Source organism: Scyliorhinus canicula, chromosome 13 (assembly GCF_902713615.1).
Source record: "Scyliorhinus canicula chromosome 13, sScyCan1.1, whole genome shotgun sequence".
Classification (NCBI taxonomy): Eukaryota; Metazoa; Chordata; class Chondrichthyes; order Carcharhiniformes; family Scyliorhinidae; genus Scyliorhinus; species Scyliorhinus canicula.
The window spans coordinates 130,527,747-130,550,542 of NC_052158.1; the positions used below are offsets into that span (position 1 = coordinate 130,527,747).

General features: G+C 47.3%; 1 protein-coding gene across 1 annotated transcript; it reads left to right on the forward strand.

Annotated features, from left to right (window-relative positions):
* The first annotated feature begins 5,439 nt into the window (after positions 1 to 5,439).
* LOC119975650 (thiamine transporter 2-like) lies at positions 5,440 to 22,386 on the forward strand. Its single transcript, XM_038815432.1, has 5 exons — positions 5,440 to 5,656; positions 7,198 to 8,014; positions 14,387 to 14,579; positions 15,876 to 16,017; positions 22,213 to 22,386. Exons 1-5 carry the CDS (start codon positions 5,507 to 5,509, stop codon positions 22,384 to 22,386), a joined length of 1,476 nt encoding a protein of 491 aa, XP_038671360.1. The 5' UTR covers positions 5,440 to 5,506.
* Positions 22,387 to 22,796: the final 410 nt, after the last annotated feature.

Sequence of the window (22,796 nt, forward strand, 5' to 3'; positions counted from 1 at the left end):
TGGTGGTCTAGTCTATAACGTCAGTCTGTCCGGTGGTCGAATTGTCCGCTGAGACCTGCAGAGCACCGGGGTTGCAGCCTCTTGCGGTGGCTGGACGGGTGTAGTGTGCTGGGGTACGATGGCGGACTCCAGGGAGGGTTGTATTCAAGCTTCATACTCTCCTGGTTCGACCGGGGACTGGGGGTGCTGGGGGCTGGCCGGCGCGGTTGCGCGGGACTGGTGGAGCGAACTTGTGGGCTCGGGAGCACAAAGGGGCGGCAGCATGGGGTGTAGGGTGAGAGATCCTTCTGTGGGGGCAGAGGGGGCGCTGGATCCGGCGGGTGCCAGATCCCGGAGGGATACAGTGTCCTGACGGCCGTCAGGGAACTCGACAAATGCGTACTGGGGGTTGCAGTGGAGCAGGCGCACCTTTTCAACAAGGGGGTCGGTTTTGTGCCCCCTGATGTGTTTCATCAGGAGTACAGGGCCCGACGTCCTCAGCCATGCCGGAAGTGAGACCCCCATGGCCCCTTGAAAAAATGAAGAGCCTCTCGTGAGGGGTCTGGTTGGTCGCCGTGCACAAAAGGGACCTAATAGCGTGGAGCGCGTCTGGGAGGACTTCCTGCCACTGGGAGACTTGGAGCTTTCTAGACCGGAGGGTCAGTAGGACGGTCTTCCAGACCGTCGCGTTCTCCCTTTCCACCTGCCCGTTCCCCCTGGGGTTGTAGCTGGTAGTCCTGCTCGAGGCAATGCCCTTTTCGAGCAGGTACTGATGTAGCTCGTCGCTCATGAAGGACAAACCACGGTCGCTGGGTATGTAGCTGGGGAAACCAAACAGGGTGAAGATGCTATGCAGGGCCCTAATGACTGTGTGGGAGGTCATGTCGGGGCACGGGATAGCGAATGGAAAGCGGGGAGAACCCGTCTACGACGTTTAAGAAGTAAATGTTCTTGTTAGTTGAGGGGAGTGGCCCTTTGAAATCAATCGCGAGGGGTTCAAAGGGCCTAGAAGCCTTGACCAGGTGGGCCCTGTCTGGTCTATAGAAGTGCGGTTTGCACTACGCACAGCTCGGGCAGACCCTGGTGACCGCTTTTACCTCCTCGTTGGAGAAAGGCAGGTTTTGGGCCCTGATGTAGTGGGCGAGCCGGGTGACCCCCGGGTGGCAGAGGTCATTGTGGATGACGTTTAATCGGTCGATCTGCGCGCTGGCACATGACCCGCGGGATAGGGCATCCGGAGGCTCGTTGAGCTTCCCGGGTCGATATTTGATATCGTAATTGTAGGTGGAGAGTTCGATCCTCCACCTCAGAATTTTGTCGTTTTTTATTTTGCCCCTTTGCGAGTTGTCGAACATGAAGGCAACCGATCTTTGGCCGGTGATGAGGGTGAACCTCCTACCTGCGAGGTAGTGCCTCCAGTGATGGATAGCCTCCACAATGGCTTGTGCTTCTTTATCGACTAAGGAGTATCGGAGTTCTAAAGCAGAGAGGGTACGGGAGAAAAATACAACGGGCCTCCCTGCCTGGTTTAACGTGGCTGCAAGAGCTACCTCTGAGGCGTCACTCTCTACCTGAAATGGGGTGGATTCATCCACCACCCGCATGGCCGCTTTGGCGATGTCCTCCTTGATGCCGTCGAAGGCCTGGCGTGCCTCGGCTGACAGGGGAAATCGTGTGGTCCTAAAGAGTGGGCAGGCTTTGTCCGCATATTGAGGGACCCACTGGGAGTACTAAGAAAAAAAACCCAAGCACCGTTTGAGGGCCTTGGGACAATGAGGGGGAGGGAGGTTCGGGTCGGGGCCCAGGACTCTGTTTTCCACGACATAGCCGAGGATGGCTAGTCTGGATGTGCGGAAAACGCATTTCTCCTTGTTGTACGTGAGGTTCAGTTTCTGTGCCGTCTGGAGAAAACGGTGGAGGTTGGCGTCGTGGTCTTGCTGGTCATAGCCGCAGATGGTGACATTGTCCAAGTACGGAAACGTGTCCCGCAGCCCGTACTGGTCCATCATTCGGTCCATTGCTCGTTGGAACACCGTGACCCCATTAGTGACCCCGAAAGGGACCCGGAGGAAATGGAAGAGGCGGCCATCGGCCTCGAATGCCGTGTAGTGGCGGTCCTCCGGGCGGATTGGGAGCTGATGGTATGCAGACTTCAGATCCACCGTGGAGAAGAGCCGGTATTGGGCAATCTGGTTTACCATGTCTGCAATGCTGGGGAGGGGATACGCGTCGAGGAGCGTAAATCTATTTATAGTCTGACTGTAGCCGACCACCATACGGAATTTTTCCCCGGTCTTAACGACCACCACCTGAGCTCTCCAGGGACTATTGCTGGCCTCTATAACCCCCTCACTGAGTAGCCTTCGGACCTCTGCTCTGACATATACCCGATCCTGCAGGCTATACCGCCTGCTATGAGTGGCTACGGGGTTACAGTCCTTAGTGAGATTGGCAAAGAGAGGAGGGGGGGGATTCGCAGCATAGCGAGGCTGCAGATCGTGAGTGGGGGCAGGGGCCCTCCGAAGCTGAGGGTGAGGCTCTTGAGGTTACACTGGAAGTCTAGGCCTAATAAGAGTGGCGCACAGAGTTCGGGCAAAACGTAGAGTTTGAATTTCGAGTAGCTAGCGCCTCAGATTGTGAGTGTCGCGGTGGTGCGCCCCTGGATCTGGACTGAGTGGGAGCCTGAAGCGAGCGAGATAGTTTGCTGCACGGGGAAAACGGGGAGCGAACAGCGTCTTACCAGGTCTGGGTGTATGAAGCTCTCTGTGCTCCCGGAGTCGAAGAGGCATTAGGTTTTGTACCCGTTGATATGGACCTCTGCCATTGAGTTTCGTAGATTCTTTGGTCGAGATTGGTCTAAGGTGACCGCGCTGAGTTGCGGGTAGTCGGCGGCTCGATCAGCTGTGCTGGAGTGGCCCCGTGATGACTTCCCTCTGAGTTCGTAGTCTAATTCGAATTGTCCGAGTTGTCCGAGCGCGGAGATGCCGATCGGGCCCGTGGATCGCAAGTGGCGGGCGGCGAGGAAGATGGCGGCCTCCATGAGTCGCACGTGTTGGGCGGCGTGGTGGAGGTTTTCCAAGATGGCCGCCCCCATGGATCACACGTGGCTGGAGGGGGCGGAGTCGGGGCAGAGCTAGCCTAGTTTAATGGGGTATTACAGAGAATCTCCAACACCGAAATGGGGCATTCAGCCCACCTGCTTTATGCCAGATAGAGTTAAAATCCAAACAGTGTTTCCAGATACATCGGTTTGGGGGGGGGGGGGGGGGGGGGTGGTTGTTGGGTTACGGGTATAGGGTGGCTTCGTGGGTATGAGTAGGGTGATCATTGCTCGGCACAACATCGAGGGCCGAAGGGCCTGTTCTGTGCTGTACTGTTCTATGTTCTATGTTCTATGTTCTATGTTCTATGTTCTATAGGCCGCAGCGTTTCAGGCCCCGCGGGGCTGCGAGTGAGGGGAGCGATTACTGCGAGTCGCTGGGGAGTTGGAAGCTGGGGCCCTTTTTGCGAGGCACACTCTTGCGTAATGCCCTTTTCGCCCGCAGCTGCAGAAGGTCGCGTTGCGGCCGGGCAGTGCTGCCGTGGGTGCTGATTCTGGCCGCAGAAGTGGTAGGCTGGAGCAGCATAGTGGCTGGCTGGAGCAGCATAGTGGCTGGCTGGGGCAGCATGGTGGCTGGGCGGCCGCGTAGCACAGGCCTGGGGGAGTCTCTGGTCGAGGGCCCATGATTGGGTCGCGGGGTCCGCGGGGAACGAGTTAAGGCTGCGGAAGGAAACCTCCATCGTGGTAGCAGCTTCCACAGTCGTTTCTAAGTCCTGGGCCCCCTTTTCCAGCAGCAGTTGGCGCACATAGTTAGACCTGAGGCCCGCTACAAAAACATTGTGTACCGCCAATTCCCTGTGTTCAGCCGCGGTAACCGCTTGGTAATTACAGTCATTGGACAAATTATTAAGTTCTTTCAGAAATTCGGCGAGTGATTCCATAGGCTGCTGACGGCGAGTCGTGAACACATGGCGAGCGTAAACTTCATTAATGGGCCTTACGTACATTTTTTCAAGAACTGCTAGCGCCGTTGTATACGAACTGGCCGAGTTTAGTTGCGTAGAGATTCTGTGGCTCACCCTCGCGTGCAGTAGACTTAGCTTTTGATCCTCTAGTTTTGGCTGTGCTCGCTTTGGCCAGGTAGGCCTTGAAGCACCGGATCCAGTGGGAGAAGATTTCTTTAGCCTCTGCATCCTGCGGATTGAGTTCCAGGCGTCCAGGCTTGAGGGCCGATTCCATAATCGAGCTTTACTGTTCTTAAGTCGATTAAATTGATGGAACCATCAATTCACCAGACACATGTTTCCGATGTGAATCTAGGCTTTAATCGACTTACTTCAGAGCCAGCCTGTTACCCGTTGATGAACTCGTAGTGACCCAGGCTGACTCTGGACACGGATACTTATACAGCTGCACTAGAGGGAAGAGTCATGGGCAGAACCAAGGGTGGAGCCCAGTACAAGTCCCTAAGTTCTCCCAGCGCTACTCCCCCTAGCGGTAGGATGGCGCTACTGCGCTTACAATAACAGTGTGAATTAGTATATATACATTCATATATTACATTTACCACACCCTCTTCATATTACCCCATCAACATACCCTTCCATTGCACCGGAGGGCTCAGCCAGCATCCATGCCATTCACCTCAACTATTCCCTGTGGCAGAAAGTTCCACATTCCAACCAGTCTCAGGCAAAGAAGTTTCTCTTGAATAATCTATTGGATTTGTTATCCATTTCACACTCATGGTCCCTAGTTCAGGCTTCACCTGCAAGCAGAAACATTTCCCAGTGACTACCCAATCAAATCATTTCACGATCTTGAAGATCTCTACTCAGTCACCTCTCAATCTTCTCTCGACCGGACAAAGAAGTTCCCAACTATTCAATCTTTTCTGATCACATACCTACTTTCATAAGTGCAGTTTGGAGGGAATTAGGAGTAAACACACAGCACATTCAATAGGGTGGATTACACACATAATTCTTTGCTTTTACTCATATATTTTGTTCTTAAATATGACATGATATTGCTTTCACACTCAGTCACATTACATTTTTGGTTCTTTACATATTTTAGTCATGTTCTGCATTTCAGTTTCATCATCAATCTCAGTCTCATAACCAAGAGCCCTTAATAGCTCAATAACGTCAGTGAATTGAAGTAAAGGTGGTTGTAAATATCTGGTGTTAGTTTACAAACAACTTCAAAGTCATAAAATCACATAAAGTAATAAAGTGATTCCAGAGAGAGCAAAGTCTGAGTCCCATCAGGATTAAATACACATTATGGTAATATTACAAGGTGAGGCAGCCAATTAAAATAATTCAGTGGGTTATTGCAATCAAGACGGTCGAATCACTTCCATATCCATTCGGTCAAGAAAGCAGGTAGTTTGCTTACAACACTGAACTGCAACAGACAGATGAACAGGGGCTGGCGATCAGTGGCATTTCATAGAATTGTGATTCTGCAAGCTGGAGCGTTATGGGTTGTTGGAAAACAGTCAGAGATAAGGAATGGGTTTATCCCACACTAGTCTTGTGCACATATGGATTTTTTTCAACAATGAAACCTGCGCAGCCTTTTCTGATACCATATTTAGTTGGACCATACAAAAATTTCACCATTGAACAGGTATGTGTTAAGAAAGTTCGAGCCCAAAACAAAATATGATTAAATATCTGAATTTCACTATCTCGTTTTTCATACAAAGGCTTGTGTGATTTAGAATAGTTTTATCTTATGAGGAACATTATTGTAGATAAGTTCAAACCTTGACCACTTGGACAGTTTTCCTTTGGTTTCCAACGATTTCAATAACATACAGCAGGCATAATTCAATGGTTAAAGAAATAAATAATTTATATTTATCGAGCACCTATCACAATGTCCCTCCCTAAACAATCCACAGTTAATACTGTATTATGCTTTCAAAATGTAGTCACTGCTATAATATAGGAAACGTGGTAGAAATATGCAGGCTGCAAGCTCCCACAAACAACAATGAAGTAATAATAATTATTATGTACATGTAGTGTGTAATGGCTTTAACATTGCAACAGAGAGATGGGACCTCTAACAGCGCAGCACTCCTTCAACACTGAAGTGTCAGCCAAGATTAGGTGCTCAATTCTTGGGAGTGAAGCTTGAACCTACAGGCTTCAGAAGTGAGAATACTACCATCAGAGCCAAGGCTAACATGTCAATGTACTTTCACACATTCTGTATGCACAGACATTATTGTGCCTTGCACTTACAGCATCTGCAGAATCTCTTTTATTCCAACTGCAGTTTTATAGGTTTTATAGGTTTTAAATCCATTCAGTGTCTATTTGCAAATAAACATCCCATATGTGGGAAGTAGTTAACCATGGTGAAACCAGTATTTCATTTCCAGATATTAGTTGTAATACTCTATATCAGTCAGGTCATAAAGATATCATGTGCTACTATTTGAAAATATTGAGCAGTAACTTGTCTCCATTCCATGGAGGACTTCAGTTTCCATTTAAATTTCAATCTTATATCAAACGATTATAATTTTACTTATGGCCAAAATGTGGTCAAAATAAAATACATTATGCATTATGCAATTATACCTCATTTGTGCTTATCATAATTTATATGTAACAAAGAAAAGATTTCGGAAGAAAGACCACGAGATGTTTCAAATAACTTTATGTCCAATGAAGTACGTTTGTTGTGATGTCGTTAGTGCAGCAGCTAAATTACACTAAGCAAACTTCCACAAACAGGAATGTGATAATGAGCAGGTAATCTGTTTTTGTAATGTTAATTGAGAAGTAAGTGTTCAGGCATCAGATGATCAGCCATAAATCCCCTGATCATCTTCTCCCCTGAGGAAGTAGATGGGGTTTTGACTTAACATCTAATTCAAAAACTGCGCCTCTGACAATGCAGCATTCTTTCAGTACTGCACTGGTGTGCCAGACTAGATTGTTGCACATAAGCCCGAGAGCACTAACAACAGAGCCACTTATCAATTTATGGAATATAAATTGTATCCTGTACCTCCTCTCTTGTATCTGTGATAAACATGTCAATGGAATCATGTCCAAATATAGCTAATTACCTAGTTTAAAACTATAACTTATTGATTGTAACTGTTGTGGTCAAAATCCTTGTAAACTGATACAAATTTCTCTTTTGGTAAGGTTACGAACCAGTTGTTCCCCATCTGGACATATTCATTCCTGGCACTGTTGATCCCAGTCTTCCTGTTCACTGACTACCTGAAATACAAACCTATCATCATTATACAAGGTGTTGCTCTTGTGATTAACTATGTATTGCTACTCTTTGCAAACGGCATGGCGGCTATGCAGTATCTTCAATTCAACGATGGTCTTGTATCAGCCACAGAAGTAGCCTACTACTCTTATATTTATAGCGTTGTCGATGCTGAACACTACCAGAGAGTGACTAGTTACTGCCGGAGTGTTACTCTGACAGCTTACACAGTAGGATCAGCAATGGCACAACTTTTCGTTTCTCTAGAAGTTGTCTCCTATTTCTACTTAAATGCCATTTCATTGGGAACAGTGTCTGTAGCCTTGGTGACATCATTTGCTCTACCCATGCCCAGGCAAAGCACATTCTTTCAAAGTTCAGCTAAATCCTCAAATGAGACAATAAAATCAAACACTTCCAATGGCTGCTTAAACCTCAGGGGAAAGACACAAGGATCCTCTACAAACCCAGTCTTCCCTGAAAGAAAACAATTAGCTCTTGACAACTCCCTGAGGACAAACGAGAGAAAAGCTTTTGCAACGGCAATTCTTCAGCTTTGGTCTGATTTTAAGACGTGTTACTCATCAAGAAATCTGCTTTATTGGTCTTTCTGGTGGGCCATAGCTACTTGCGGCTATTATCAGATTATCAATTATGTTCAAGTTCTCTGGGACCATGTTGCACCATCCAAGACCTTCTCCATATATAATGGTGGTGCAGAGGCATTTACAACTCTTACAGGTATTATTTTTGATGTTCGGTTCCATTATCCTAAATATTAAACAGAAAATGTTGCTTTCTAAAACACAAAGTCCCCGAATTTTCTGCAGCCGGTCAATGAACAATCCCTCCTATTTCTCATCCCCATGAAACTGCACCTCAAATTGCTCAATGTGGGAGATAGAAATAGAGCAGTTCCTTCTCCAGGGTATCTGAAACTCACTAAGTATGCAAAGTACAAAAAATGTAAAATATATAACAAGTATGAAAACAATCACATTTCCTACACTGTGTCGGAAGCATAACTGATCTTTTAACTTTCCATCGGCTTCAAAACAGCATTCTTTTCTGTATTTGTTCACTCTAGTCGGGTAAATGTTCTTGTCCTAATGTTTAGGTTGCAGGACTGTTCAACTTTGACCTTGCATGGTTATAAAGGATTGATGTTGACATATCTTTACAGTTGTTGCTATTATATATTTAGTGCAAGCAATTGTCTGTTTTGGGTCAACCACTAGGACCAGTTTGACGATGAGTGTGGAAAGTCAACAGGGCAGGAAGGTTCTGGGGAGGAATATGGTTGCAATTTTGGAGCACTGATATGGTGACAAGAAGTGTGTGAATGGATCTCTCTAATTTCCCATCACAAGCTCTACCATGTAATACAGCAATGTCCCATCCTCGTAAATATAAAAACAAATAGGAGCAGCAATAGACCATTTCGTTCATCAGGCCCGCCCCAACGTTCAAGAATAACATGGCTGAACGGACAGTGACTTTAACTCCACATTATTAGCCTTTGACTTCCTTGTGATTAAAAATCTGTTTAGTTCACCCTTGAATATATTCAATGATCCAGCCTCCACTGCTCCCTGTGGAAGAGAATTCCAAAGACTACAAACTGCTGAGAATGGAAATTCCTCCTCGTCTTCCATCAGGCTGAAGAAACAGGGGCGGTTTTCTCCGGAATCACTCCAGCCTCAGGCCGGCCGGAAGGTGCGGAATCCTCCGCATTTTCAGGAGCTAGGTCGGCACTTGACTCATTGGCACTGCGCCAACCGGCGCCGAAGGGCCTCTGCCAGACGGCGTGAGTTGGCGCTTGCGCAGAAGCACCAGCGTGTTCCCAGAACCGCTGGCGTGATTCCTGCGCATGCGCAGGGGGTTTCTTCTTTGCGCCGGCCATGGCGGAGTGTTACAGCAGCCGGCGTGGAGGGAAAGAATGGCCCCACGGCAAAGGCCCGCCGCAAATCGGTGGGCCCCGATCGCGGGCCAGATAACCCCGAGCCCCCCCCCCCCTCCCCGAGGACTCCATTGGCCGCCCACAGAGCTTAGTCCCGAAAACGGGCTGCCGCTCGGCCCATCGCGGAGCGGAGAATCGACGTGGCGGCTGCTGCCAATGGCCCCTGACCAGCGCGATTCCCGCCCCCGCCAAAAATCCAGCGCCGGAGAATTCGGCAGCCGGCGTCGGGGCGGCCGGCCTGGCGGAGGGGTGGGAGAATCCCGCCCCAGAAGTCTGAAGACCCGCACATCCAGACATAGGAACAGCATCTTTCCCACAGTTACCAGGCTCCTCAATGACTCTCTAATGGACTGATCTGTTCCCTGTCAGAACACAATCACAACGCTCTGTGCTGCTCTTGTTTGGCCTTGTTCTGCACTGTAGCCAATCATTATTTGTTGATGCACCACTGTTAATGTACTCTGTCGATTATTCTTTTGTCTATTATATACGAACTGTGTACGTTTCGTTGGCCGCAGAAAAATACTTTTCACTGTACTTCGGTACATGTGACAAATAGCAATCAATTAGAAATCCATGCTGGCTATTACAGTTTCATTCTTTTCTGTCCCTATCCATAACATTCTGTGCTGCAACATGCTGCACATTCTCAATTTCAATAATGATCTTCTTTTCTGTTCATCCCACCAAAGTGAACACATTCACATTTTCCTACATTTTATTATATCTGCCAAATTTTTGCCCATTCATTTAACCTATCTATATGTCTCTACGGACTCTTCCACATTTGCAGTTTTCCAATCCACTGGGAACTTTCTAGAATCTCAGAAATTTTGGATGATTACAAATAACTTACTGGTTCCAGCGACAGCACACCTCTCTCCGTGTTTCCTGGCGGTGAGGGGTGCATTCAATTGGAAACCCCGTTGTCATGTTATTCACCCTGGGGTAACACGGACTGTAACTGGATGCAGTTGTACTGAGAAGCAGACATCAAACTTAGATGTTGGTTCAATACGGTTTATTGAAATTCCGTAACAGTGCACACAGCTTGCTGTGGGTTGACACTCTACTACTCTAAGTGTGCTAACTCGAACTAACTAGATCAGACTAGCTCTGAACCACGTGTAGAAGATGCTAAATGATATATACACCTCGACTGTCACTACAGTTGTCACCAGTGGAAAGAGACGGAGTGCTGATGCCTCGTGTGTTTTATAGTAAGAAGTTCCCCTCTAGTGTTCTGTCTGGTGATTCGTTGTGTTCTGTCCTGTTTGTTGATTGGCTAGCCTGGGTGTCTGTAACTGCCTGTCTTTACCTCATTATGTGCATGAGTGCATATTATGACACCTGTTAACAACGGCAGGACCAAAAGATCCCAATGCTGAGCTGCAGCGGGTTGCGTGGAAAATCCTGCCTGATATATCCACTCTCTCTACAGCCACTTCTATAAAGACCCAAGCATGCTGGCTCCCAGGTCCAGGGGAGCCTTTAGCCAAGTTAGTTTTCCCTGGATGTTTTCTTTCTCTGCAGGTAGTGATTGTTTCAAGTTCCTCCTTTCCTTTTCCACTTTGATTTTCTGTGTGCTGAGGATGTTTTTCTAATCTCCCAACTATTTTTTTAATTATAAATTTAGAGTACCCAATTCATTTTTCCAATTAAGGGGCAATTTAGCGTGGCAATTGACCTACCCAGCACATCTATAGGTTGTGGGGGCGAAACCCACACAAACACGGGGAGAATGTGCAAACTCCACATGGACAGTGACCCAAAGCCGGGAACGAACCTGGGACCTCGGCGCCATGAGGCAGCAATGCTAACCACTGTGCCACCACGCTGCCCCACTAATCTCCCAACTTGAAGACAGATACAAAATACCTGTTCAAAGTCTCCAACATTTCCACTTTCCAATCAATTCTTCAATCTCAATGCATCGTTTTTTAAAATTATAGCTACTCTATTCCTTTTTATACATTTGTAGAAGCTCTTACAGTCTGTTTTTATATTTCTTGGTTAGTTTTTTCTCATATCCTAATTTCTCCCTTTTTTTGTCATTCTTTGCAGGTTTCTAAACATTTCCCAAACTTCTGGCCTGTGACTAATCTTCGCAGCATTGTCTGCATTTATGTTCAATTTGATAAAACCATCATCCAGAAGAGTGAGATCTCCACTCACACTGCAATTCAAAGTGAACACTGATCCATGCTCTAAGATAACTTACAGTGCCTCATAGTAAGCAGCCACAAATTGGCACTGAATGAAAGAATGAGACATTATTACAGTGGGAAAAATGCCTGTTCAAAGAGATAGATCTTGAGCAAAGTCTTCAAAGAGATAAGAGAGGACAGGACGGCAATGGCCTTAAAACTGGCAGAGAGCTTACAGAATACTATGAAGGAGAAAATTGGCAGGGAACAAGGATAGACTTTCACACACAGAGAAACCAAGCAACACAGATAAATGCCCACCTATATTAAAATTCCACTGAACACTGACACATCCCTCCATAAACTAAAACCACAGAAGGACACAAGATATTTTACCCATACGAACAAACTAATCATACTCAAAATACCAGGGGCGGGATTCTCCGGCCCCCCCAAAAACCGGCCCGGCGTGAATTGCGCTGCCCGCCTCGGAGAATGGTGGGGACCAGAGTGACTCAATGGGCCCTGGGGCCGCCCGGATTCTCTGAGCCTGGCCCACGATAGGAGCCAACCGATCTGCGGGTGGGCCTGTGCCGTGATGGCACTCTATTCCTCCGTATCGGCCGATGTGGTGTCCGCGGCCGATGCAGAGACGAACCCTCCCGCGCATGCGTTGGGATGATGCCAGCTCACACTGGTGCTCCCGTGCATGCACCAAATCACGCTGGCCGTCGGAGGCCCTACGACGGCGGTTGGCATGGCGCCAAGCCCCTTTCCCGCCGGCCGGCGGGGCGCAAACCACTCCGGGGCTACATTGGAAATCAAAGGTAGTTCCCTACCATCATTAAACAAATGTTCAACACAACATTGACCTCTGGTCCATTTGATACCGAATTGTTAAGTCTAGCACTAAGGTATTAGTTAATAATTACCTCTTTAATCTTTTTATTATCTTAACGTCATTTAATTTTTCCAATGAAAAGTATGCTATCTTTCTGAATCTGTATGACCTTAAAACTTGTTGCTGTAATATAATAATATATGACGGTATAAACATCTGAGAGACACACCTTCAGAAACAGTATTGTGTTCCATGCAGCAGGAGAAATGAAAGGGAGTTTTGTTGGTTATCAGAATTCAGTTAGATATTGAGAAACTAATCTTGTTCTTGCTGAGCTTACGGAGGATGTTTTAAAACCGATTAAATAAATAATGCATTTTCTATCCTGTCAGATCAAATATTTATGTTGTGAGTGAATACAACTAGACTCCATGAAAAAGTACTGCACAGTGGAGGGCTTCACAAAGAACTTTTAAAGGGCATTTGGCGTTCTGTGCACCCCAATATTGGTGATAGAGCCATCAGTCCCTTCTTGGGCTTTGGTCATTGCTGGCTGGGTCAGGATATATTACCCATCCCTAATTGCCCTTGAGAAGGTTGTGATGAGCTGCGTCCTTGTACTGCCACAGTCCATGTGGTGCAGTATACCCACAGTGCTGTTAGGAAGGGAGTTGCAGGATTTTGAACCAGCAACGGTGAAGGAACGGTGATATATTTCCAAGTCAGGATGGTTGAGTGGCTGGAGTTCCCTTGCATCTGCTACCCTTCTCCTTCTAGATGGTAATGGTTGTAGGTTTGGAATCTGCTGTTGAAGGAACCTTGGTGACATCCTGCAGTGCATCTTGTAGATGCTGCCAATGTGCATTACTGGTAGAGACAGTGAATGTGGTGCCAATCAAGCGGGCTGCTTTTTCGTGGATGGTGTCAAACTTCTTGAGTGCTGTTGGAGCAGTACTCATCCAGACAAGTGGAGAGTATTCCATTCCACCCCTGACATGTGCCTTGTAGATTGTGGACGAGCTTTGGGGAGTCAGGAGGTGAGTTAATTGCTGCAGGATTCCATGACTCTGATTTGCTCTTGCAGCCACAGTATTTGTATACCTAATCCATTTCATTTTGTGGTCAATGGTAGCCCCCGGCATGTTGATAGTGGGGGATTCAGCAATGGCAATGCTTTTCAATATCAAGGAAGAATGGTTAGGTTCTCTCCAAATCTCTTCCCTGGTGCATCTCACTCCACAATGTTTGGCTTCTCCCTGATGTTGCTGCTCCAGGCAGCAAAATCCCCTGTACTCTGTGGGAAGGAAGGGGTGTCCCTGAACACACAAAACTATGATAAAATTGTAATTCTTTCCTATAGCATGCAGCTGAGTTGCTGGACCAATAGTTGGCAGCAACCAGGAACCACATTGTTCAGGATCATCTCAATAATTTTAAAGGGCTGGTAGGAGAGGTATATGTTCATGCAGTGGCCCAATTTTGGCAAAAGAAAAACAAATGCCTAAAGATGGTCACAAATTCTATGACATCCAAGCTGATGGACGAGAATGATTAGGTTTGGAGTAGGAACGTAGGTCATAGGTTTGAATAGGTCATCGGTTTGAATGTTTGGTGTAAATATCAATACTTGTCTATCAAGGATGGGTTTCGGTTGTGTGTGGTACATTTCCTGCACAATTTTGAATGGGCCAGATTATTTAATGGATTGAAACGTTTCAGCATTAAGATGCAACGACAATAGTATTTAATAAAACAAGCTATTCTATTGTCACAGATTCACAGAATTGTTATGGTGCAGAAGGAGGCCATTCGTCCCATTCTGTCTGCAGCTGTATTAGGATTAGGACTGGATAGGAATCACGTTATTCCAAATTCAAACCATATTTTCCATTCATTGCAAGTTAAGACACCATCTCTGAGCATTCTAGATATGGACAATCATAGGGTTATGAAGGATAATAGCAGAACATACCTATAAGGTAATGGTCTGAAACAAAATTTTAATGGTTAGAAATTCTTCTGGACAATATAATCGGCAAATACTTAATGCAGTTGTTCGACTGTTTGTAACAATGATTTAACCAATATGTTTAAAGTGCATGTCAGTAATTGCAGTGCAGTAGTGGTTGGAGGTTTGATTAGTTTTTTTTCTTCACTGTGTATAGGTGCCATCACCTCCTTTGGTGTGGGTTACATTAAGCTGGACTGGGCTGTGTGGGGAGAACTAGCGCTGGGAATCTTCTCAGGAGTTAGCAGTGCTGCGATATTCATCATGGGCAATACAGATAACATTTGGGTTTGTTATGCTGGTTACATGGTATTCATCGCCTCATACATGCTGCTCATTACCATAACCACGTGAGTGCTGCTAAGGTTTCTATATCTTTTCCTCCCACCCCATTTTTTACGTCATTCTCTCCTTTAATGCTGGACACCGCTGCTCAGCTGAAAGTACAGAAAGACAGCCAGCTACCAGGCCTCATTGTTCAGAACCTACTGCTCGTAGTTGCCTCCGACCCCCTGGGAGACCCCACAAGTGCCACTCTGTCTGGTATCAGCACTAAACAGCACTCACCCGAGATCTCCAAGGCAAGGGGGTTAGATCCCACGCCTTGGGTAGATCAGCGGAGTGCGTATTTTTCCTAAAATGTGACCCTGCCCACAAGGGGCGGGATTCACATCGCGACATCTCGCAAGATTACGTCAGATCTCGTGAGGCCTGGCAATCTGGGTAGATCCCAGAAGAGGAATTGCCCGGCATGTACCCGTCGCATTGCGCTGCCTTTCGGGCGCAATGTGGCTGGTAGATCCCACCCGATAATTAGGAATTTTATTACTCAAATATAATTTTTAGTAAAAACTAATTTTTGATCAACTTAAATGGGCGGGCATTCTCCCCTCCCCGCCGGGGGGCCCCGGCGGGATGGTGTGGCATGAACCACTCCGGCGTCGGGCCGCCCCAGAAGTGCAGAATCCTCTGCACCTTCAGGGTCTAGACCCGCCCTGGAGTAGTTTGCGCCCCGACGGCCAGCGCCATAGGGCCTCTGCCAGCTGGCGCGAGTCAGCGCATGCGCGGGAATGCCAGCATGTGCTGACATCATCTCCGCGCATGCGCAGAGTGCTTCGCTTGCACCGGGATTGGCAGAGGACCATGGCTTCCGGACCATGGCACAGGGCCGCCCGTGGATCGGTGGGCCCCGATCGCAGGCCAGATCACCATGGGGGCACTTCCTGGGGCCTGGTCCCCCCGTGCCCCCCCCCCCCCCAAAGAACCCGGGAGCCCACCCGCGCCGCCAGGTCCCGCCGGTAAAGGACCTACCCTAATTTACGCCGGCGGTACTGGGAAAGAACGGGCGGGACTTAGGCCCATCATGGGCCTGAGAATCCATAGAGCCCCGGCGCCCATTGAGTCGCGCCGGTCCCCGCCATTCTCCGAGGTGGTCAGCGCGACTCACGCCAGGGCAATTCTTTGGGGGACGGGAGAATTTGGAGGACGGCGGGGGCGGGATTTGCGCCGCGCCCCCGGCAATTCTACGACCCAGCGGGCGGGTCGGAGAATCCCATCCAAAATATTTTTGAATTTTTTTGAACATAACTCTTTGACAAAGTTCAATTCGGCACAGTGCATAATAATTCTTCTTTTTTGATTCTCAGATTCCATATTGCATCTCACCTTTGCATGGAACGTTATGCCTTAATGTTTGGTGTAAACAACTGCCTGGCACTAATACTACAGACTATCCTGACCATTATTGTAGTCGATTCAAGAGGTTTGGGGCTGGACATTGTTACCCAGGTAACATTCTTATAACACTGTCATTACCTTTTACGCAACCAAGCCCAAATGAATTGATCATATTCTTTATCAATGGCAGACTGAACACTTCTAATGCACAGGTGGAGTCCATAGAACATAGAACATAGAACGATACAGCGCAGTACAGGCCCTTCGGCCCACGATGTTGCACCGACATGGGAAGTCAAAAACTAAAGGCCATCTAACTTACACTATGCCATTATCATCCATATGTTTATCCAATAAACTTTTAAATGCCCTCAATGTTGGTGAGTTCACTATTGTTGCAGGTAGGGCATTCCACGGCCTCACCACTCTTTGCGTAAAAAACCTACCTCTGACGTCTGTCCTATATCTATTAACCCTCAATTTAAGGCTATGTCCCCTCATGCTAGCCACCTCCATCCGCGGGAGAAGGCTCTCACTGACCACCCTATCTAACCCTCTGATCATTTTGTATGCCTCTATTAAGTCACCTCTTAACTTTCTTCTCTCTAACGAAAACAACCTCAAGTCCATCAGCCTTTCCTCATAAGATTTTCCCTCCATACCAGGCAACATCCTGGTAAATCTCCTCTGCACCCGTTCCAAAGCTTCCACGTCCTTCCTATAATGAGGCGACCAGAACTGTACGCAATACTCCAAATGCGGCCGTACCAGAGTTTTGTACAGCTGCAACATGACCTCATGGCTCCGGAACTCAACCCCTCTACCAATAAAGGCCAACACACCATAGGCCTTCTTCACAACCCTATCAACCTGGGTGGCAACTTTCAGGGATCTATGTACATGGACACCGAGATCCCTCTGCTCATCCACACTGCCAAGAATTTTACCATTAGCCAAATATTCCGCATTCCTGTTATTCTTTCCAAAGTGAATCACCTCACACTTCTCTGCATTAAACTCCATTTGCCACCTCTCAGCCCAGCTCTGCAGCTTATCTATGTCCCTCTGTAACCTGCAACATCCTTCCACACTGTCTACAACTCCACCGACTTTAGTGTCGTCTGCAGATTTACTCACCCAACCTTCTGTGCCCTCCTCTAGGTCATTTATAAAAATGACAAACAGCAACGGCCCCAGAACAGATCCTTGTGGTACGCCACTCGTAACTGAACTCCATTCTGAACATTTGCCATCAACCACCACCATCTGTCTTCTTTCAACTAGCCAATTTCTGATCCACATCTCTAAATCACCCTCAATCCCCAGCCTCCATATTTTCTGCAATAGCCGACTGTTGGGAACCTTCTCAAATCCTTTACTGAAATCCATATACACCACATCAACTGCTCTACCCTCGTCTACCTGTTCAGTCACCTTCTCAAAGAACTCGATAAGGTTTGTGAGGCATGACCTACCCTTCACAAAACCATGCTGACTATCCCTAATCATATTATTCCTATCTAGATGATTATAAATCGTATCTCTTAGAATCCTCTCCAAGACTTTACCCACACAGACGTGAGGCTCACCGGCCTATAGTTACCGGGGTTATCTCTACTCCCCTTCTTGAACAAAGGGACCACGTTTGCTACCCTCCAGTCCTCTGGCACTATTCCTGTAGCCAATGATGACATACAAATCAAAGCCAACGGCTCAGCAATCTCTTCCCTGGCTTCCCAGAGAATCCTAGGATAAATCCCATCAGGCCCCGGGGACTTATCTATTTTCACCTTGTCCAGAATTGCCAACACTTCTTCCCTACGCTCCTCAATGCCATCTATTCTAATAGCCTGGGTCTCAGCATTCTCCTCCACAACATTATCTTTTTCCTGAGTGAATACTGATGAAAAGTATTCATTTAGTATCTCGCTTATCTCCTCAGCCTCCACACACAACTTCCCACCACTGTCCTTGACTGGCCCTACTCTTACCCTAGTCATTCTTTTATTCCTGACATACCTATAGAAAGCTTTTGGGTTTTCCTTGATCCTACCTGCCAAAGACTTTTCATGCCCCCTCCTTGCTCGTCTTAGTTCTCTCTTTAGATCCTTCCTCGCTTCCTTGTAACTATCAAGCGCCCCAACTGAAACTTCACGCCTCATCTTCACATAGGCCTCCTTCTTCCTCTTAACAAGAGATTCCACTTCTTTGGTAAACCACGGTTCCCTTGCTCTACCCCTTCCTCCCTGCCTGACTGGTACGTACTTATCAAGAACACGCAATAGCTGTTCCTTGAACAAGCTCCACATATCCAGTGTGCCCAACCCTTGCAGCTTACTTCTCCAACCTACACATCCTAAGTCATGTCTAATGGCATCATAATTGCCCTTCCCCCAGCTATAACTCTTGCCCTGCGGGGTATACTTATCCCTTTCCATCACTAATCTAAAGGTCACCGAATTGTGGTCACTGTTTCCAAAGTGCTCACCTACCTCCAGATCTAACACCTGGCCTGGTTCATTACCCAAAACCAAATCCAATGTGGCCTCGCCTCTTGTTGGCCTGTCAACATATTGTGTCAGGAAACCTTCCTGCACACATTGTACAAAGAACGACCCATCTAATGTACTCGAACTATATATTTTCCAGTCAATATTTGGAAAGTTAAAGTCTCCCATAACAACTACCCTGTTACTTTCGCTCTTTTCCAGAATCATCTTCACCATCCTTTCCTCTACATCCCTAGAACTATTAGGTGGCCTATAGAAAACTCCCAACAGGGTGACCTCTCCTTTCCTGTTTCTAACCTCAGCCCATACTATCTCGGAAGAAGAGTCTCCATCTAGCATCCTTTCCGCCACCGTAATACTGTCCTTGACTAGCAGCGCCACACCTCCCCCTCTTTTGCCTCCTTCTCTGAGCTTACTAAAACACCTAAACCCCGGAACCTGCAACAACCATTCCTGTCCCTGCTCTATCCATGTCTCTGAAATGGCCACAACATCGAAGTCCCAGGTACCAACCCATGCTGCCAGTTCCCCTACCTTATTTTGTATACTCCTGGCATTGAAGTAGACACACTTCAAACCACCTACCTGAACACTGGCACCCTCCTGCGAAGTCAAATCTGTGCTCCTGACCTCTATACTCTCAATCTCCCGTACCCCAAAACTACAATCCAGGATCCCATGCCCCTGCTGAATTAGTTTAAACCCCCCCAAAGAGCACTAACAAATCTCCCCCCCAGGATATTGGTGCCCCTCAGGTTCAGATGTAGACCATCCTGTCTAGAGAGGTCCCACCTTCCCCAGAAAGAGCCCCAGTTATCCAGAAATCTGAATCCCTCCCGCCTGCACCATCCCTGTAGCCACGTGTTTAATTGCTCTCTCTCCCTATTCCTCGTCTCACTATCACGTGGCATGGGCAACAACCCAGAGATAACAACTCTGTTTGTTCTCGCTCTGAGCTTCCATCCTAGCTCCCTAAAGGCCTGCCTGACATCCTTGTCCCCTTTCCTACCTATGTCGTTAGTGCCAATGTGGACTACGACTTGGGGCTGCTCCCCCTCCCCTTAAGGACCCGGAAAACACGATCCGAGACATCACGTACCCTTGCACCAGGGAGGCAACATACCAAACGTGAGTCTCTCTCGCTCCCACAAAATCTCCTATCTGTGCCCCTGACTATTGAGTCCCCAATTACTAATGTTCTACTCCTTCCCCCCTTCCCTTCTGAGCAACAGGGACAGACTCCGTGCCAGAGGCCCGTACCCCATGGCTTACCCCTGGTAAGTCGTCCCCCCGACAAGTATCCAAAACGGTATACTTGTTACTCAGGGGAACGACCGCAGGGGGTCCCTGCACTGACTGCTTCTTCCCATTCCCTCTTACAGTTACCCATCTATCTCCAGTCTTTGGTGTAACTACTTCCCTGAAGCTCCTATCTATGACCCCCTCTGCCTCCCGAATGATCCGAAGTTCATCCAGCTCAAGCTCCAGATCCCTAACACGGTTTTTCGGGAGCTGGAGTTGGGTGCACTTCCCACAGATGAAATCAGCAGGGACACTGACGGCGTCCCTCACCTCAAACATTCAGCAGGAGGAGCATTGTACTGCTCTCCCTGACATCACCTCTAGATTTAAAAAAAAAACCAAGAAAAATAAAAGAAAAAGAAAGGAAGACCTTACCTGATATTCCCTCAAACCCTGCTCCCGCTGAAAGGTAAGCAAATTTAAAGGCACTCACTCACCTTCACGACAAGCCCCTGCTCCCGCTTCCCAACAACCGTGGGTTTTTTTTGGTTAGAGGAGGAGGTAGGGTGGGAAACACTGATAAAGTGTTTCGGGTTTAACTGTCACTTGACAACAGCCCCTTCACAAACCACCTTCAAATTAGGCTGACCGCACTGCACTTATGCAAATTTCCCCAGAACAGCTGATCAGTAGCTCTGCTCTGCTGCCCTCTGCTGGATGCTTTCCTTCACTCAAACTCCTCGGGTCTTCTGCGCAGGTACACCTTCAAATACAGCTGACCGCACTGCACTTATGCAAATTTCCCTAGAACAGCTGATCGGTAGCTCTGCTCTGCTGTCCTCTGCTGCATTCAGCCCATCATATCTGTGCTAGATCTTTGAAAGAACCACCATGCGTCAACACCGATCCCCGCCTTTATCTGTAACCCTATAAGTTCTTCATCTTCAAGTATTTGTCAGAATCATTTTTAAAGTTATTTCTAGAAGAAACTTCCATCATCTATTCAGGTCGACCATTCCTGGTCGCAACAACTCTATGTGTGAAAAGGAAGCCCCTCAGCTTCACCCAATGTTGTTTGTCAATGATTTTGAATCTATGACCTCTAGCTATTGACTCTCGCGCCAGTGGTAATATCAAAACTTCCCATCCTCTTAAAAACCTCTATCGGATATCAGAACCTTCTCAGTTTTAAGCAAGGTCTGGGAGAGAGAATTACAGATAATGCCAAACACTGGGGATGGGAGAGGGAGGGGGGTGCTTGGTGTTTTAAATGGGGTTCTCAAGTTGCCGACATGAAACAGTCAGAGGTTCAGGTCAGAAAGCCCGACTTTTAAAAAAGTGGAACTCTCAGGCTGATTGGGTGCCGCGTTGGTGGCATAATGCCCAAAGTCCATTGCCTGCCCACCTCCAGGATGGTAGAGGCATCGGGCAGCCCACCTGCCCTTGAACTCACTGAGGTAAAAGCTAACAGCCATTTGGTGGGCTGAGGGGGTCCTTCCTGTTCAGGGACCCACCCCCAAGATAGTTCACCCCACCTTCCTGCTGAATCCCTCCTCTCCACCCACCCGCCACCCCACCCCTCTCACCAGGGTCTGCCAGCCTAGCCTTGGCAAGGCTCAGGACATCCCTCCATGTCCGGCAACATGATTCCTCTTTGATGAGGATTGTCCATGCTCCCAGGAGTAGCCACCAGTCCCGATGGCGCTGCTGGGACTCGGAGCTGTCCACCATTTGATTGGCAGTTCTCAGAAGTGGAACTTCCTTCCAGACGGGGTTTGGGCGTGAGTGGGGTGGGGGGGGGGGGGGGGGGGGGGGGGAGATGTCCTGTCTTGAGTCCATTAACAGCCCAACAGCATTTAAATTGTTACAGGTCAACTCGGCTAATTCGGCTCGCTCCTGACCTTTCAGCCTGGGTACAGGGCCACTGCCTTGGCTTGAAATTCCAGCCTTAGATTAACATTTTCTTTTCTTTTTCAATGGATAAAAATCCAAGTTCTGACACTGTGTAAGGATTGTAGTGATGCATACACAGACATTGATTCCACCTGACTAGCTTGTAGAACTTTATTTACAAAGAAATTATTCAATCAAGAGATGGGAAAAGTAACGTACTGGAGAGAGACAAATTGATCCATTGCAAGGTTAATGTAGAATTGATCAACTCCAGACTTTTGAAAAGCCTCAGAACTTTTGTGAAGCAATGGATGTTTCCCCCTCCATTTCTCTGACCTAAAAGATATCATAATCAGCACTGTGATAAATTATATCTATTTCATAGCAGTGAACAGAGTATTGAATGATTTATTTTAATAGTTCAAAGTTCCAATTAATTCCAGGTTAATGCAATCAAAGGAATTAATGGCCAGAGCCAACCCAGTTAACAGATGACAATTTCAGAGCACAAATCTGTCCTCTCCATTCAGTATCTATCATGAATTCTCTAATCATATTGAAAAGAATATGATTATTCATAGCAGCGTTTCCCTATTTCTCTCGCTTATCTTCATGGTGTTTTATTGATTTCTAAACAATATTTACCTCATTTACTCTTCAGTTCCTGATTTATGGGAGTCTGTACTCCCTGATTACTGGGGTCTTCCTGCTCAGAGTCCTGTACACCTTCATTGATTACAAACTGAAGAAAACGAGGAGGAATCTGGAAGAGGACGTTACAATCATCACTCTGGATCCTCTGACTCAACAGACGTGTACAAACACTAGACTATGAGGGCAGCACGGTGGCCTAGTGGTTAGCACAACCGCCTCACGGCGCTGAGGTCCCAGGTTCGATCCCGGCTCTGGGTCACTGTCCGTGTGGAGTTTGCACATTCTCCCCGTGTCTGCGTGGGTTTCGCCCCCACAACCCAAAAATGTGCAGAGTAGGTGGATTGGCCACACTAAATTGCCCCTTAATAGAAAAAATAATTGGGTAATCTAAATTTATAAAAAAAAAGAAAAAAAAAAAACACTAGACTATAAACTGAAAGGGGAAGGTGGATGGGCAGAGATTCATCTGATGACCACCCATTTTTCCGGAAGATTAACCTCTGAATGTCAGGTTGTGCTGTTCTTGAAATATGTCTTCAAAATATGCCGAGCGACATGTTGACCCAGGCAACTTTTGGTCAACTTGTGTAT